General features: G+C 36.6%; 1 protein-coding gene across 6 annotated transcripts in view; it reads right to left on the reverse strand.

Moving 5' to 3' along the window:
- CUL4A (cullin 4A) overlaps positions 1-17,682 on the reverse strand; it is a 35,109-nt gene that overhangs the window by 4,652 nt on the left and 12,775 nt on the right. For 3 of the 6 annotated variants that reach the window (XM_030279716.4, XM_072933326.1, XM_030279753.4), the window contains 10 exons: positions 17,569-17,651; positions 14,525-14,592; positions 11,289-11,407; positions 8,658-8,850; positions 7,151-7,255; positions 5,370-5,480; positions 4,859-4,944; positions 3,766-3,873; positions 2,458-2,571; positions 1,440-1,545 (listed from right to left, as the gene is read on the reverse strand). In XM_030279716.4, coding sequence (XP_030135576.2) covers positions 1,440-1,545; positions 2,458-2,571; positions 3,766-3,873; positions 4,859-4,944; positions 5,370-5,480; positions 7,151-7,255; positions 8,658-8,850; positions 11,289-11,407; positions 14,525-14,592; positions 17,569-17,651 — 1,093 coding nt within the window. The remainder of the gene's footprint in view (positions 1-1,439; positions 1,546-2,457; positions 2,572-3,765; positions 3,874-4,858; positions 4,945-5,369; positions 5,481-7,150; positions 7,256-8,657; positions 8,851-11,288; positions 11,408-14,524; positions 14,593-17,568; positions 17,652-17,682) is intronic. The other 3 variants (XM_072933331.1, XM_072933336.1, XM_072933328.1) reach the window with 2 other exon arrangements.

Genomic DNA, 17,682 nt, shown 5'->3' on the forward strand with positions numbered 1-17,682 from the left:
CTTCCAATCCAAGCCATTCTGTGATTCAGTGCTATTTGTCCTGGCCTCACAGGAATCCAATGGACCATGAACTGTCCTTACCACCCAAATTTCTATACTACTTCTCTAAAGGGGAGAGAAATACAGACATGGTGATTAGTGCAATGACATGTAGGTAGCTCCCAACTACCAATTCCAGCCACCTGCCTTAAAACCAGTCTATTGAATTCCTTATTTTGTGCTATAATGGAATGGATTTCCATGCAGCAGATTTTATCTGTTGCTGTCAGGCAGCCAGAATGCAAGCTCCAAGGGACAGCAATCTAAGATGAGAAAGCCTGGATCAGGACCTGGATCAGGCTTGCATGAACCTGTGTTTGTTCTGTGAACATTGTACTCCAGCCCAATGAGCCTCTCCAGACTAGCCTGATGATTATTGTCACTGGCATGGATTTTCTTCAGTTCCCTTGCCATTAAGGGAGAGGATGACTAAGTAACTGGAAGCACTGACACTGAGACAATGGAGCACCCAGGCTGTACTTCCTTCTGCAATGCATCATTCTGAACCACAAGGATTCTTGGTATCCCCCATTTTAGAGCCTTTCAGTAAATATATTACAATATTTTAATACTTGTAAGGGCTCAAATACTCTTTCAGATATATATACTGCTATATTAGGTTGATCTTAAGTTTCAAGATGTGAAGGGCTACTGGGTATAAGCTGCTGATTGAAGCAAAACTTGCAGAGTAATGATGACAGTGTTTTGGCTATAACTATTTCAAGAGAGTATAATAATTCAGGGGAAAAAAACCTACTCAAGAACAAAAAAACACAAGACAGATACTGCAGATAGTTAAAAAGAAAATTGTACTCTTCCTCAGCTTTTTTTATCCTTCAGGTTCAAGTGCAGAGCAGAGAGCTACAAAGTCCACACCCAGCACACAGCGCTGCTCTGTACAAATCAGACCTGCTGTGAAGGGGCACCCCAGCCACAGGAATGGGCAACAGGCAGGTGAGCTCTCCAAGCAGTTCAACTGAAAATACTCTCCTAAATCACCTCCAACTAACAACATTCTACAACAGATTATTTTCAAAATATAGTATGTGAAACTGAACAGGAGCAAAAATAAACTGTACACACAACATTCTTTATCACTACTTAAATTTTAAGAATTGCAGTGATGCATTTTGTAAATCTAATAGATTGTTAGTAGTACTACATGCCACACAGCTCTTACTAATAATTTTGTGAAGTGTCCATTTTACACACCAGGAAAATACACTAAGAAACACCTGCAGTCTGTTTTCCCCATCTCTTTTAGGGTGTGCATGCTATTGGCACATGAAGTTTGTCCTAATGATCATGACAAATTTCTTAAAATTAGGCCTTCACATACCAAATCATAATTGCTGATCACTTGATGAATAAATTTAAAAATCAGAAAATATTCTTCCTACCTACACCAGTAGCCATTTTAATTTCTTCAAAACTGAATTCATCTCCTTCATTAAACATAAGCAATACTAATGTCTGAAAGAGTGATACTTGAAACTCCTTCTTCCCCTAAAAGAGAAACAACAAATAATAGTAATATTCAGAGAATTTTCTATTATACCCCCTACATTTGACAGTTACAGAAAGTATACATTAATTTTTCTATTTCTAGAAGAATTGATATGCATTTTGGAATGCCTGGCGTGCAGAAGAATCTGCCTGAATGTAGTATTGGGGAAACAGGATATTTATAAAACCATTTTTTTTCCCTCTTCTAACAGTAACAATACAATACACAGCAGAAGGTCGTTAGAATGGCCTGGTTTTTACTTCACATCCTTCATTTTAATTACAATGTATAACATTTTGGTGTTGCTGCCATCAATAGTGAATTTTTCTGTAATTAACTCAATATTCACAATGAGTTAGTAAAAGAATTCAAGGGTTTTATCTTTGCTGTGGCTTAGTGAAGCTGTACTATTACAAAGCAAGATACTGCATGAGACAAAACAAAACCACATTAACAAACAGTGCAGTTATTTAACAGTTAAATAATTCAACTAGCATTTAAATTTTATCCACAGCCATCACATGACTCACACCTTCAGTATCTTTATGTATGCCAAGCATACTAAAAGCATTTCTACAATCAAAACAATTCCAAATTAAAGCTAAAAAATGCTGTGTTCTTTTTCTTGTTTTAGTTTCTTACTTTATTACAATTTGATTTATTTGAATAAGCAACAATTCCTATCAAATTAATATTACCAAAAGGTATCACAATGCTGTCTTGTTAGCTAGGTAGTATTTTAGTTTAATAATAAAAATCCTATTTTCTCTACAAAATAACAGTACTGAATTGTGATTGTTCCTCCACAAAAATGTTGGTACCTTTATAAAAAAATGCAACACATTATTAGATTCCAAATAACTGATTTAAATTTAAACCTAACAGGCAAAGCATTATCCAAGCAAACTTACTTCCTTAAATTCTGCCTTTAGGACAGCATGTCCTAAAGTGGTTTGCCATTGAAGTTTTCGACCACTGTGTTTGCCAAGGTAAAAGGTTTTAAATACCTCTTGAAGCTTTATCATCTGTTAAGAAAAGAGAAAAAACACTAGCACTATATCTTGCAGTGATACAAAATGATTTCACACATGTAATTTCTTTATTCTCCTCCACCATGTTTCCTAATAGGCTATTTTGTGGGAAAAGCTTAATCCAAAGAGCAAAATTTTGCTCTCAGGAACACTGGTACTACTATGCAGCCTCAATTCAAAAATAACTGAATTTTTCTTGGGTTTTGAATTTGCTTGTTTTGAATAACAGTAAAATAAACCCCCTTTAAAGGATTTTAAACCTCAAAAGAGATACTGGTTTTGTCCCGGACTTTGAATCTGACCTAGAAGTCATAGGACAAAAAGCATCCATCTCACACCTTTGCCCTGACTAGTACCATCTGCTCTTAAGTTCTTCCTGTAGTTTGTGAATGGAATGGAACTCCAGTCCAATGTCACTACTTTATGCCCTCTTACTTCCAAGTAAGGGGTTCTACCCCTCCATTTGCATGATGTGTTGCTCAGGCTGGATTCTTTGGAAATAGTCTGCCATGGAGGAAAAGACACCTCAGGAACAAGAGTACAAGAGCTTCCACATCTTCCAAACTGAGTGGGAACCCCATTACCACCTCTGTCCTCTGAAGTGCTTCCCATACATCTGATCAAACAAGGTATTGTAGAAAATAAGGACTCCAAATACACATTTCAACCTAAATTGCTACGGAAAGAAGAATCTTTGCAAGAATCTCTGAACTTGGAAACAATCCTTTGTCAAGCAAATACTATTTAAATGCAGGGGCTAGTTTTGTGTGACACACGGCAGGGAACAGACAAAGGATCTTTGAAAAAAGGAACTTGCAAAACCACAACTATTGACTAGTTCAAAGTGCCTAACCAATGTAGTTAAAGATTGACTAAACTAAAGTGAACTGACCAATAGCAAACTTTTAGGTAACTGACTGCAATGCTAAGTAAGGCAATGATATTATTATACAGGTAAAAAAGCCCCCACAGTGAGTGAAATAATAATCTGAAAAAAGTAGACTTTATCCACTATGTTCTATTTTTTGCAGTTCTGAAATCCTTAAAGTTACATAAACCCCTTAGATATCTAGTGGAAAAACTACATGAAGGGCATTAATGTGATAGTGATTTAATTTGGTAAAGTGATTTAAGTGATAGTGATTTAATTTGGTAAAGTGTATTTAGAAGAAGAATTCAAACACGAACCTCTGAATTTAAGTGGACTTCCATAGGTGTATAAGTTGGCCAATATCCCATAGTTAATATATTTACTGTCAGGTCTATATTTCCTGGGTCACTTTGGTTCTGCATATACTAAAATACAAGAGACAAAAATTATTCAAGTATACTGTCTGCATACTAAATTAGAAAATGTATATACTTAAGTTAGAAATTTAGGATTAGTATAACAATTAAAAATTCTTACAGGCCACAACCTTGGTTAGACATGCTCTACCAGGATTTTGAGTAACTATCTAATGACCACTTCCCCATCTTCAAAGCACAGCAAGTGGTTGGGAATACAAAGAAAAGATCAACATGCCTTGAAATATTCTAGACTTCTGTCTATATAGGGTGCTGAGGTCAAAGAAGCTTTAATCAAATGCAAATAAAGCAAAAGAAAAGAAACCATGGCAAATACTAAGATCAAAAGGACCCTCTTGGATTTCTACATCTGTTAGACAAAACTGTTTCATATAATTGGAGCAGAGCACCAGTCAAGCCAGACTGCAAAATCTGGGACAGAAGAGTCACTACAGTATTTCATTACAGGTGTTGCCCTGGGTCAGGTCCCTGACCCAGCATTCTGACTTCAGTAAGGCCCCAAAACAAGTACCCAGAGAGAAATGCAACAACAGGGTGAGCATGTACAGTACTTTCTGCAACCATTCATCAGTCACCAATAAGCTGGAAACTCTGAGGCTGAGACATTCACAGTTTCTGTGCACTTAGCAACCTTCACGGAGTTTTTCTGGTGTGGGCCGTTCACAAAAAATTCATCAGTGCAGCACCAGTATACAGATAGAGGGGATACAGACTTCCAAAGATTTCAGTCAACTAAATTACTATGTGGCATTTAGATTAATTTACTTTAAAAGGAATAAAATAAAAATGTAAAATTATTGTATACCATAAATAAATTCTGTTGTATAAACAGAACACTAAGTAGACACTATTATTATGACTAGGACCTGCTCAAAGCTGTTTTAATTAATTTTAGCTTAATCCAATGGATAGCACCATTAAATGCCTCCCCATGACTGTGCAAAATTTAGTATACAAACAAAAGCTAAAGTACCTGCTTAAACTGTACCATGATATCTTTGGACAGTTCCATGTCTTTGAACATGCCCTCCAGTTTGCTGGTAAAAGCAGCGCCACATTCTGTCACACAAACAAAAAAAAAGCAAAGACCCCACAATTACAAAGAAGCACAGAACAAGTGATAAACATTTAATCTGAGACAGCTGAGCCACATTTACCAGGATACAGAGCACCCACAAATAGGAACCTTTTCAGGATTTTGCCCCTCTGTAAATACATTATGCCTACAGAAGGTAGGTATACCATCTCATACCTAAGAAGTCAGCCTTATAGTTCTTGTTGAGCATAATAAAAGGTCTGATACATACATACATATATATATATATACATACATACACTTACATCCTCCCTTAGTATTTAAGTTAAGAGCTGAATAGCTATTACTTAAAATTTGGCTTGCCACTTCTTAAAAGCATGAGAAAATAGGGATTCCAAATTTGCATGCCAAAAAGCAATACAAATTTAACACATTTGAAGACACCTACCATGTTTAAGCTTTGATAACATGGACTTCTCAGCATCTACTGATGCACTTTTTCCAACCAGCAGTCTTTTGGCCAAGTCCTTCTTATAAAATGCCTCAAACACATCCTTCCCTGCAACGAAATTGAAACAAAAAATAGAATGAAATTAAATGATACATTCTATCTGCATCACTGGCCTTCAGGTTTGTGACACAAGCCTTTCTCATGACAAGCTGATTAACAGAACAATATTCATTCTGTAGCAATGAAGAAAAACACGTAGACATTTTGTTAGTTTTATATTTTTGTCATTTTAACATATTTTGCACAATATTTAATTATTTTTATTTCTGCCCCAGGAGCTTGGGCTGCCTTGTATTTCCCATTGGATCAGCTGCAAAACACATGAAATTACTCTGGGGTCCAGAAGAACATTCTCCCTGCACTGGTCCGATTTATTAAAAAAAAAAAAAAAAAAAAGAAAAAAGGTGGGCAGAGGTTTTCTATGTTTTAAAGGATGTATTTTAAAAGCTTAAGGGAAAGAAAATTTAACAGAAGTCTTCTCACATGGTTTGCCAACAGGTCTTCTAAATGAATGAGTCATATAGGTATCCACAAACTTTCACACCTTAAACCCAAACTTCTTCCATATGACAGTGCAAGGTATTTCTCTTTTAAGAGGAACAAATTTACTGTAACCCAAGCCACTACTTGTGCTGCCTACAGTAGCCCCTCATAATTCCTCATGAACAGCTTCCAACTTAGGGCTTGTTATGGTAGTCTTCTTCCTTCCCCATCCTGTCCTGATGAAGTTCCATGAACCAGCTGCATCACAATATTATTGAAAAGGCCAATACCCAGAAACTACCTACTACTTATCATCAGAACTCTTATGTACTAGACAGCTCAAAATAAAATCCATGCTTTTAGCTCAGTACTACAAAAACTATGAAGAGAAAAAGAACTGGTGAAAGTTTCAGATTAACAAAAATCAATATCTTAGGCTGACAAACTGCCAGTACAACTTTTTCATTCACCATCTCCATCTGACAAAAATGCTGCAATTATGATTCAATTATGCAAATTATACTACTTTATGACTTGACTGCTTTCCCATCATATTGTACTTGTTTGGGATTTTTATGAGGAGAGAACCCCATAGATCTCAGACAAACTAATACAGAGCTGGGTAATTCCTGCTTTTCCATCCCAGCTCAGGATACACATGCGTATCTATATTGGATTAGACCACTGTTTTTTCCGATGTCCAATCTAGGGAAAAAAGAAATCATAGCACATTCAAGAGTTTTGCTCAGATAGATACATACATGAAGGAAATGCATTTCAAAGGCAGTGAAACTCAGCCATAACACTTTTTCCTGTCATTCTGAGCCCTCCACTATGTTCCTTCTCAGCTATGATGAGAAAAGACAAGCCAAGAAAAGTTGCTGGGTTTTCATGCTTTGTACCTACAACATACCTAAGTGGACAGAAAAGTCTGTACTGTCATTAGAGAAGTTGTGGTAACAGCCATGGCTAATTTATGTTAAAATCTTCCAGCAACACCTCTAACTCTTAGGTCTCCACTCACAGGACTCAAAGGTCTGTAACTTGCCAACATCCACAGACCTATTTGTCCTCCCCCATATATTTATTGTTCAAGAGTAAGACAACCTAAATTACAGATTGAGTTGAGCAGAAATTCATACTGAAAAAGATCTCTTGCATTCAGAGGGAAGCAGCCCTGCTAGTAGCAAAGGGATCAGTTTTAATTGCATCAACAGTGAATTGCTATTGCTTACCATGAATGAATCTAAATATGATCATTATTTTGTCAAGGATTCTTTCCAACTCTTCATCTGTTGCTTCTTTATTACCAGCTCTTAACTTGGAATCCACATATTTTGCTACAAATAAATAAAATGTGGTAACAGCTTAAAAATAAATCTGAAATGAGGTAACAGCTTAAAAAATAGATCTAAAATAACCAACTTAAGCATCTCCTGCTTGAAATACTACTATATGTTAAATACTATTATATGTTAAAACACAGGGTAAGCACTACATTTTCTATTTTCCCTTTTCCCATCCCTACATTCAGTGGAATAACAGAGCTCTTCTGTATTACTGGAGTATTACTGCAGCTCTACTATATATATTGGAAAAGCACTGCAGAAAGGAATAGTCAAAGGCAAAAAATGAATACAGTATAATAATTAAAATTAATACATTAGAAATTCCCACATTTTGTGTCATACAAGCACATTACTTATTGAAAGACAATGTTTTGGAAGCATACAATGTATATGAATAAATTTTATGAGAAACAGAAACAAACAACATAAAGAGGACTATGTTTTTATAGACCTTTACCATGTCCCTCATGCTCCTTTGTAGGAGCATATTAACATTTTAACAGAAGCAATGCTTTCCAGTTAGTAGTTTCAGAAATAAGGTTAAGCCTTGAGTTTAGCTAAGTATTTAATAAGTCATGTTAGTATCCTTCTACAACTTTCTGTGTAAGAAAACTTTTATGGGAGCTGGAACACCATGATCCACAAATGACAACAGCCCATATCATGGCTTTAACCTGTGTCACTGTGTTGTGCAATCTGTCCTACATAAAACTGATTTTAGAAGGAAGACACAAAATAAGCCAAATAAAGGCAAAACAATGTACAGAGGAAAAACAAACAACCAAGGAGCAGTATCCTCTCCTGGTGTAAAATGCCACAGCTCCAGTTTTTCAGCAGCAAAACTGTTAGTATACCTTTTTGCCCGATCAGGGATAAACTAAATAATATTTTTAAAGTATTTGTTATTATCTTTCCCCTTAATAAGCATGAGTTCTCCTGTCAAGGTAGTGGGTTTTTTCCCTCTATTAAAACTCCTTGTATCTGAAGGCTTTAAAATTGTTATCCCAACTTCAGCCTTCAAGGCAGATGGATGGGCTGTACTTACTTCTTTCTGAGAGATCCAGAACATCCACTGGAACTCCTCTACACCCACAACTAAAGCCAGTTCCCCTTTCCTTGCCACAGCTGCTCTTCCCCCTGGCAGTTGTTAGCAGCAGGCCCCGTGCAAGCAGCAGAGCGCAGGGACAGGAGGGTGACATGCTCCACCAGCCCCCTGACAGCACACCCAAGCTCCCGGGGCCCGCCACGCACCCGGGGTCACGTTTGCCTCACGTCCCAAAACTGGTCTCCTAAAGCAGAATGCGACTGCACCACTACTGCACTAGCACACTCAGCAGCATTGTCATGCTTTCTACAGATTTTTGAAATATTTTACAGAAAAATATTTGTGTACCTATCAATTCTGCAGGCTTATTTGGTCTCTTGTTGATAAATGTTTCAAAGGACTCCTTCATCAAGTTTATAAATTTTTCATTTTTCTGAAAGCACACTTCTATGATATGGTCCACTTTATCCTTAAAATCTAGTAGCTCTTGCACCATATCCTTGTCTTTTTCAGGATTAACCACTATTGTTGTCCCAAAGTTCTGTAAAACAAACACTTTTGATAGTAAAATACTTTAGAGTGCTACCTATCTTCCCCAACAGACATATTTACCCTTATAAAAGTTGTCATTAGAAAAAGGAAATTTTTTTACAGAACTACTTATGACTTAAAGTTTTTTAAAAAATGAAATGTATTGAAATTAAAAGAAAAAACTAGACACACGTTAATGGATTTCAAACATTAGTGCTTGATTTAAAGATTATTTACATTTAAGACAAAAGTAAAACAATATACAGTAGACATGACTATGATGTGCAAGTTCACAGTGAGATACAGAACTATGATTCATGTAAAATAAATTAAATGGAAACTTGCCTCAGAAATGTTATGTATAAAGCAAAACTTTGCATTATTTTTATTAAATCTACTACAGAGCTTAACTAATTAAACAAGTAGCAAAAATTTAACTGCTGCTCAGCCCTCAAAGATTTCTTTTTCATCAAGGGCTCTAAGCCAAAATGGTCCTAGCTGACTTGAAGGGAAACAAAACTTTCTCAAGCACAAGAAGCAGCCACAGACTTGACTTTCTCTTCCTGTTCCTACATTTATTATCTCAGAGATAGAACACAATTTGTCTAATGGATATCTAAAATATCCTGTAAAGGAGGATTTTCACCTAGTGGACAATTTACATTTACTCAGTAACACTGATCAGTACCCTGGACAGAATGATCAGTTTTCCAAGGTGAGAAAGACACAACACAAGAAAAAGAGTATTCAGTTGGTATATTTTTGCCAACTGAAGTATGTTAGCCAACAATAGTAAAAAAGATAGGGAGAAGTCCCTCTCCAGCCTCAGAATTTCCATGGCATTATCTAATTAGCCACTGTCATCTTTCATGGAGATCTCACTCAAGTACCATTTCACAGTAAAGCTGAACACAAGGCTCCCAGGGTCCTTAAAATCAACATGTATCACAGAATCACAGAACAGTTTAGGCTGGAAGAGACCTATGATGGTCACCTTGTCCATCAGATCTTCCACTTGTCTCAATTTCCCCTTCATTAATACAGCATTTGGGCATCTCACAATCTCTGTCAGGTACATTCATAAATTGCAAGGTTTCCCCCCATTCTGAAATAGCAAACCTAGATGCAAAAAGCCAAATGGTGCCTCTGAATTCCCAAAAGAGTCACTATAATGGAATATAAAGCCTTACCACAGGGCTCACAAGATAAAACATTAGAAGTTCTTGAAGCCTCTCTTCACTGTCCCAGAGAATGTTTGGAAGAAGGAGATTTACTGACACTACAGAAAATGTTTTCTAGGTTTTTGAGCAGGTACACAACCATCCTAAAACTGTAAGAGGTCTGATTCTGTGAAATACAGGGTATGATAAGCCAATTTAACAACTTGCTGTTGTGAGAGGAGAGATTCCTTTCCCCATTTTCTACCCATCTTGAACTCCTACTTCTTTCCTTGGACCAGACTTTTCTGTGAGTCTCTTTAGCTCATTAAAGCTGGGATTAAACTGGCCTTGCCCAGGTATTGTGATAAAACAGATCACAGGAGAGCCTGTGTAGCAGCAGGCAGCACTAGGATTAAGTGATGAGCATGATCAGGGAGAAAGGAGGACCCTCCTCAGGCACAGCACCACCATTCAATTGGGCAACACTCTGAGTAAACTCCTCCTCAGTTCTGGGGGCAGAGGGTAGCCATGTTCCACTCCCATGAGCTGCAGCACTGCTGGACCATGCCTGAACTCCAGACATACGTGCACAGAAAAGGCACCTCTGGAATTAACTGATGTTGTGTACTTTGTCCTGAAGGCTGATGAACACATGGGCAATTCAGGGGAGAGCCTTGACATCAGGAATTATCAACTCCAGGGAGAAAAATCTTCTGTGACACATTCCTGCCTTCATCTTGAAAGAGCACTAGAGTGCAAGCTCTCTGGGACAGCATACTATATGGATATTATGCCTAACAAACAAACCCTAAACATCTAAATACGACTGATGAATTATTTTCAGTAGGAGCATTCCCTTCCCAACATCCTTAAAACCTATCAGTATTGTTGCAGGTTGGTTACAAGTAGCACTGCCTAACTGCAGAAGACTAGCAGGTTTTGCAGGTATGTAAACATTGAGTGTATTTGCAGCGAAACAACATATAGTACAGTCCAGAAGAGTCTAAACACATGTGCACCTGGTTCTATTTAAAAGCAAGGCAACCAAAAACATCCTGTATAATGTTCAAACCTGTAAGGAAAGAAATTTCCAAGCAGAAATTTAAAACCAAAGCAGGTGTTGCTGTTTCTTATCATGTAATTGTTACTGAGGCAGAAGCATTAACATCCCTCCCCGTATTTACTTAAAACAGAAATTTGGTGATATACCTATACATTATTCTTGGCTTTGACAGAAGAAATTTGTAACAGCATAAATTTTTACATTAGTAATAGATCTTTGAAATACCTTGATGTATTCGCTCCAATGTTGTAAAAGGATCTGCTGACCACCTTTTACCCGGCTGAACAGCTGGTATGTCTGGGTCAAATCTGATATTCTATTTTCATCGAGCAGGCTATCAAGTCCTAAAAAATTATATTAGAAAAAATGGAAATTTGAATACAGTTACATAAATACAGTTAGAAATATATTAGAAAATACATCTATTAGAGAATATACTAGTATTTTAACTGAAATACTGTCCCAACAAGGTGATGATCATGAGCCTTTTGCAGAATGGTTATGAAGAGAGCTTGGTTTCAAGGGTATTGTTTTACCAAGAACCACTAAAGAAAACAGGAAGCTAAGTAAACTGCCCTAAAATTGAAGTAATGATAAATACTTAACAAGATTTTTTTTCCTGTGGAGCACAGTGAGACATGTTTTTAGATTGAGAATGTGCTGGGAACAATCTACACTCCTACCAATGGAATAACACAAGATTACAAATTCCTTTCAAGCAACTTTTGCTTTGTTGATTCACCCTACACAAGACTAAGCTTTAGGCTAACAAATGGAGAACTGAAGCCCAAGGAAGGTAACAAGCAAGCAACTTCATACACATTCTTCCATTTGAGAGTTTGACAAATGTAGTTCCAGTGTAATCAGAAGTACGCTGGTCTCAGCTACAGAGGCTTTAGTAATGCCAGAGCATGGCATCAAATATTTATGACATTAAAAAAAAAAAAGCTTGATTTTACACAGGTTTACAATTCACACCATCAGTGTAGCTGACACTGTACAATTTAACTAAATATATTTCATTAATGCTAATTTTTAAATTATATTAAAAAATGATTTGAAAATCACTACCAAATTATCCAATATTCTAGTATATTCTTCAGCTTAAAAATAGTTTCACTGGATACTATAACTTACATACATGTTCAGAAAGGCAAGCAATGTTCAAGAATGATGCCAGGTAAACTTTTATCTGCTGTTTTGAGACTTTCTACACTTGTGAGATATCAGAAGACATACTTTAAATGTAAGACAACAGACTACACAGTCCTGAATACAGGGTTTTAGTCCTCTCCTTTCATTGAACATGGAATGAAAATCCTGTAAATCAAAGTATCATAGGAAGGCTTGGATTGGAAGATCATCTTGCTGCAATCCCCAGCTGTTGGCAGGGACACTTTCCACCAGACTAGGTGGCTCACATCCCCTTCCGACCTGACCTTGAACACTTTCAGGGATGGGGCATCCAAAGCTTCTCTGGGCAACATGTTCTAGTGACTCACCACCCTCATAGTAGAGAATTTCTTCCTAACATCTCATCTTAGATCTCTCATCTTTTAGTTAAAATCATTCCCCCTTGACCCATCATTACCTGCCCCCTCTTTAACCAGTACTCTAGAAGTACTGGAAGGTCACTGAGAGGTCTCCCAGGAGCCTTCTTTTTATCATGCTGAATAACCCCAGCTCTCCTAATCAAGAAATGCCCATCCCATTCAAGCCTTACCTCCAATTCAGTTAAAGACACCAATAACCTACCTGCTTTATTATAACCTAGATCCCAAAATACAGCCTTCCCTCTTTCCCTAACATGAGCTGTGTGACTGAAAAAATATTTAGTCACACATTTCACAAACGAAAAGGACATGCAGCAAAGTCCTCTGATAAAATGTTTCACAGAGCTTCCAAAAAGCACTGCCATAGCCTTGGGAAAATCATAAAAAATTCCCACCACTAGATATGACCCCAAATATCTAGTCAACAACAGCAGTTATACTAATGTAAGGAAAAAAAAAGGTTTCTTATGTGGACCCTACAGCTTTTTTCTCCTGTATCAAACTGACTACTTCACATTCCTTGACTTAATGAAGAAAACCTACAAAAGGCAGCATCTTCTACTTGAACAGAATACAAAGATGTCATCAGCAAATTAAAATGCATCCTAGATCAAACAAATACAGATAATTAAGCAAGTCAAGTGATGATAGAAGCTTTTTAAACTATTTTTTCCAGTAGGGACAGAATGCAAAACCTGACCCAACAATACTCAAGTCGTGAAGCACAGTAACCAGAAAGCTGAAAAAATGTAAAAATCTCTCCATATTTATATGGATGGTTCATACACATTGTAAACCAAGAAAAAGTTCAGTTCAAAACAAGACCACATACTTCCTCTGTTTAAGCCACTTGATAAACACGCATATCACTGGAAAAGTTACTTAATCATACTTGAATTAAAGAGCAAGCAAAATTGACACATATCAACAAAATATAATTATTCTTACCTTCTGTTTATAAGTTTAATAATAGCTAAAATTAAGTGACTAAGCTTATTTCTATAAAAGCATTGAAAACAGTGAAACAAGCTATTCCCAGGGTAGTTGAGATAAAACTGAGCATAAGTCATCTTGAAAAGGGATAAAGAAAAACATTGAAAGGGTATGTATAACACGAAAGTGTTAAACATGGATGTGAGGGAGCCTGAAGATAGCATACTACCAGGGACATGTTTTGCAACATAAAAGAAAACACAGATGTAAGGACAATTTGCTAGAAGATCTAAAACCTAAAATATGGCTACTGCAAGAGAAAGAAAAGATCACTTAAAGTACTCAAAGATCAGGGAATATTGAACAAACCCAGAAATTCAGTGAAAAAGGAGCGATTACAATTTAAGAGGAGCAAAGAAATGGCAATTTGAATACACTAATGTATGTATAAGGACTTCCTAAGAAGGCTGCAGCTCTTATCCGAAATTGCCAGACAAAAGGCAAAGTACAGACAAAGGCATATGAAAGCTCACTGCCTCGAATGCTGCCAGTTACAGTAACTCACAATTCTTAAACTACACAATCATCAGAATATGTGAAACTATTACACTTGAGCTGTGTGATCATCACATGAAAGAAGCTATACCAGTACTGTAGCTCTCATTTAGAAGTTTATATAATTCTAGGAAAGAAGCCATTCCAAAGGTTTAATTCCTAAGTCCACTGCTACAAGTTAAAGGAGATTTAGAGGCTTAGCAGCCTTTACAAATATGGAATTAGATTTTAGACATTTCTTTCCAAATATACCATTTACTTGTCACAGTGAGGCTAACAATCACAGGATTGGCTTTCTGTGTCTGTGGAAGTTTCTCCAATGGCTAATATACCTCCTAAAGTAAAAGTTATGGAATTTATAGCTATTGCAGAGTATAAGATTCCATTGCTAATCAAAGATTAAATTATTTTAAAAAATACCTTTTTGCAAAATAGCTGATAAGTGTTCTCCTAGTAGCTGCTTCTCCACACAAGCAATCAGTGGTTTCCTGAATTATACAAGAAAAAAAATATTAGAAGCATTAGAATAAAGGAATTGCCTTCTGTCAGTGTGTATTTGTGCATAATTTACAATTATTTAAAAAACCCCAACAATTTTCTACTTAGAGTTTACAAATTAAGACAAAAACCATCACACGATATAACAATAAACTGTGTATGTAATTAAAAATAAAAGTAAATTGATAATATGAAAATCTTTGCACAGTAGAAATGAGACGCTTACATTGCAGAAATCAATGAAAAACCATAACTAGAAAAAAAGTCACTGAATTCTGGAAACAAACAAGCAAACGGACTAAAAAACCTCCAAGGGTTTGAACTTCAAAACAATACACCCTAGTTATGTTAAAAATTTAGCTAATTGTAAAATTTTCAGCTAATTGTGTTATGTATGTACACAAGCATAAATTGAACTAGAGCCACAGGACACAAACTTGCAAAAACTTCTAAATTTGTGCTTGAGTATCCCCTCCTTTTTACATTTATACATTCCTTTTAGACAGGACTGAAAAATAAAGGAAGTTTTCCCTTGCATCTTTCATCTCCTAAAAGATAAAATAATTAATTAAGGCATAATTAATTCCAATGCTTAAACTTCTACTTTGCTTACAATGGAACAATGCAGGACCAACCATTTATCTATGGGTTAAGTATTATAAAACTGATTCTCAGAACCTTAACTGAGATTTCCTACAAAAGAGGTGCTCCACTTGGATTGATGGCAGCCTTTCCTGTAGGAGGATACACTTTTGCTAAAACGAAAGGATACCTTTGCTAACACACTCTTTCCTGAAACAGCCCATCAGTGACATGCCTGTCACCTTCCATACAGTACACCAATTTAGGTCCTTCATTTGGAAAGGTTCAGAGAAAGAGCAGGGATGATCAAAACATGCAGCAGCAGCCACAACAGAGACAACTGCACATCAAGACTCTTTGTTCTGAGAACGAGATGACTTAGGGATACCATTAACAAGCAGGAAAGGGGTGAAGGGAACTGACTGATCACTTTTTTAAGTGCATGAATTGGGGTCATCAGTAATGGTACTGGGTACCCGACTTAAAGAGAGGCACTTTATCACCCGTGGAACGCTTTGCCAAAGCCTAGCACAGACAGAAAAGCTGATGTGAATCCCTAGCAGAGACTGTCAGAAAATACACTCAGCTGATAACAAGCTGACACCAGGAGAGTATCAGGCCATCACATACATTTCCTCTATTTGTTCCCTTTAGAGGTCATAAGTTAACATGAAATACACTTTAGACAGACCCTTGTTTTTAACACACATGACCATTTTTATGGTACTTTCCATATCCCCTGCCATTTCCAATTACTGCTATCTGCAGCTGCTGGCTGTTTCCAACAGCAGGAGTCAGGGTTGTGTGACATCCCATCTCCCTTGCCCTGGAAACCTACTCTGAGTACAGGAGAAGGGACAGTTTGCCCACTTCAGGCCAAGAGGCAAAACAGTACATCCTAGCAAGCAACCGAACAAAATGAGTATTTATCTTGGCAAAGGAAGGAGCCAGAAGGTACCTTCTGTATGACCTCAAGGTACCTTGGTCACCTAGACTGACAAGGAAACACACTTAATCTGGTCAGCTGTCCAGAGCAGCACGCACTTCTGGGCTGAAAGAATCCCTCTGTGGGCTGCAACAACACACTTCCCAGGTGCTGTCTCAAGTATTTGGAATGATGTTTCACATGATGCTTTTGTCCTACAAGTATGGTTTTCATCTCAAGATCAAGCCAGTTGCAAAGAAATAGCATCCTCTTTGTTTTCAGGCACACACAGAGACACAGTACGATCCCAGGAACACTCATGCTCTAATTTGAAGAACTGCTGTTTCTTAATGCAATGGAAGAAAATCAGGGTGAACCCTTCTAAAAGTAGGTTTCTAAGCCTTTAACTAAGGGCAAGATTCAATGCAAGTACTTGATGTCTATCTAGATTAAAAATGTAATGGTATCAATCTATTTTTTAACCTAAACAGTAAATAAATACATATGTTTGCTATAAAAACAGAAATAGTTCCATATATTTCAATATGAGTGATTTCACCAGAAAATGCTAATCACCCTGCAATCAGCATTTACAGGAAGATCCAAGTTTAAATATGTGCCATGACACACAATACACATATGTGTATAGCTATACATCTATATAAAATGTCTGAAGAAAAGAGCAAGTTAAAAAGATAATTTTTATTCAGTTATCCTTTTTGACACGCCAATGACATGCCAATAAATGCTCTAGAAGACTAAAACCCAATAAATTTAATGTCACATTCTTAACTAAAGAAAAAAAAGCAATGGCTTACTACAGGACAAATTCTATATGGATTTCTGTAGAGTGCCAGTTCCTGCAGGAATGTGTTAACCCAACAAAACACAAACTATTACCTAAAATTCGAGTGAAAAAAGGACAAGCTACCTCACAGTACACTGGCAACAGCTGATGTACTATCAAGCTCACACCTCGGACTGCTTAAAAATGACACTCATGTTCTCTGCCCTTCTCAGTTTTTTCAGGTCTTGTTTGGGTTTTTCTTTTTTTTTTTGTTTGTTTGTGGTTTTGCTTGTTTGGTTGGGTTTTTTCTAATGAGTCTTCCCTTCCCTCAAGAGATTTGCGGTTAAAGATACTATCAGTGCATAAATAGCTAAAATCAGCTGCAGTTTTGAAAATGGGAAATTGAGTTCTTATACAGTGTTTTTTAACGGCAGTATACAGAATTAATATTTCTGAACAAATGTTTTCTTTCTTACTGAAAATACACTTTTATTTTACTTTTGATAAAACTGAAGTCTTTAAAAAAAATAAGCTATTTCACAAGCACTCTCAACAAGATAATATATGTAAGATAATGAAGAAATTATCTCAGTGTCTCTACAACCATAGATAATCATGCTGATCTATGAAGAATGCTTGACTTTCAATAAAAATGATAAAATTTGTACTCACTGTGTGCTGTGATCTAAATATGTTATAACTCTGTCTCCTTCTTCTTCCAAACGTTTATTAACATGGTGAAGATATTCTGGGACCTAACAAGACAAGAGAATGACCAGTTCAGCT

Source organism: Taeniopygia guttata, chromosome 1, assembly GCF_048771995.1.
Source record: "Taeniopygia guttata chromosome 1, bTaeGut7.mat, whole genome shotgun sequence".
Lineage (NCBI taxonomy): Eukaryota > Metazoa > Chordata > Aves > Passeriformes > Estrildidae > Taeniopygia > Taeniopygia guttata.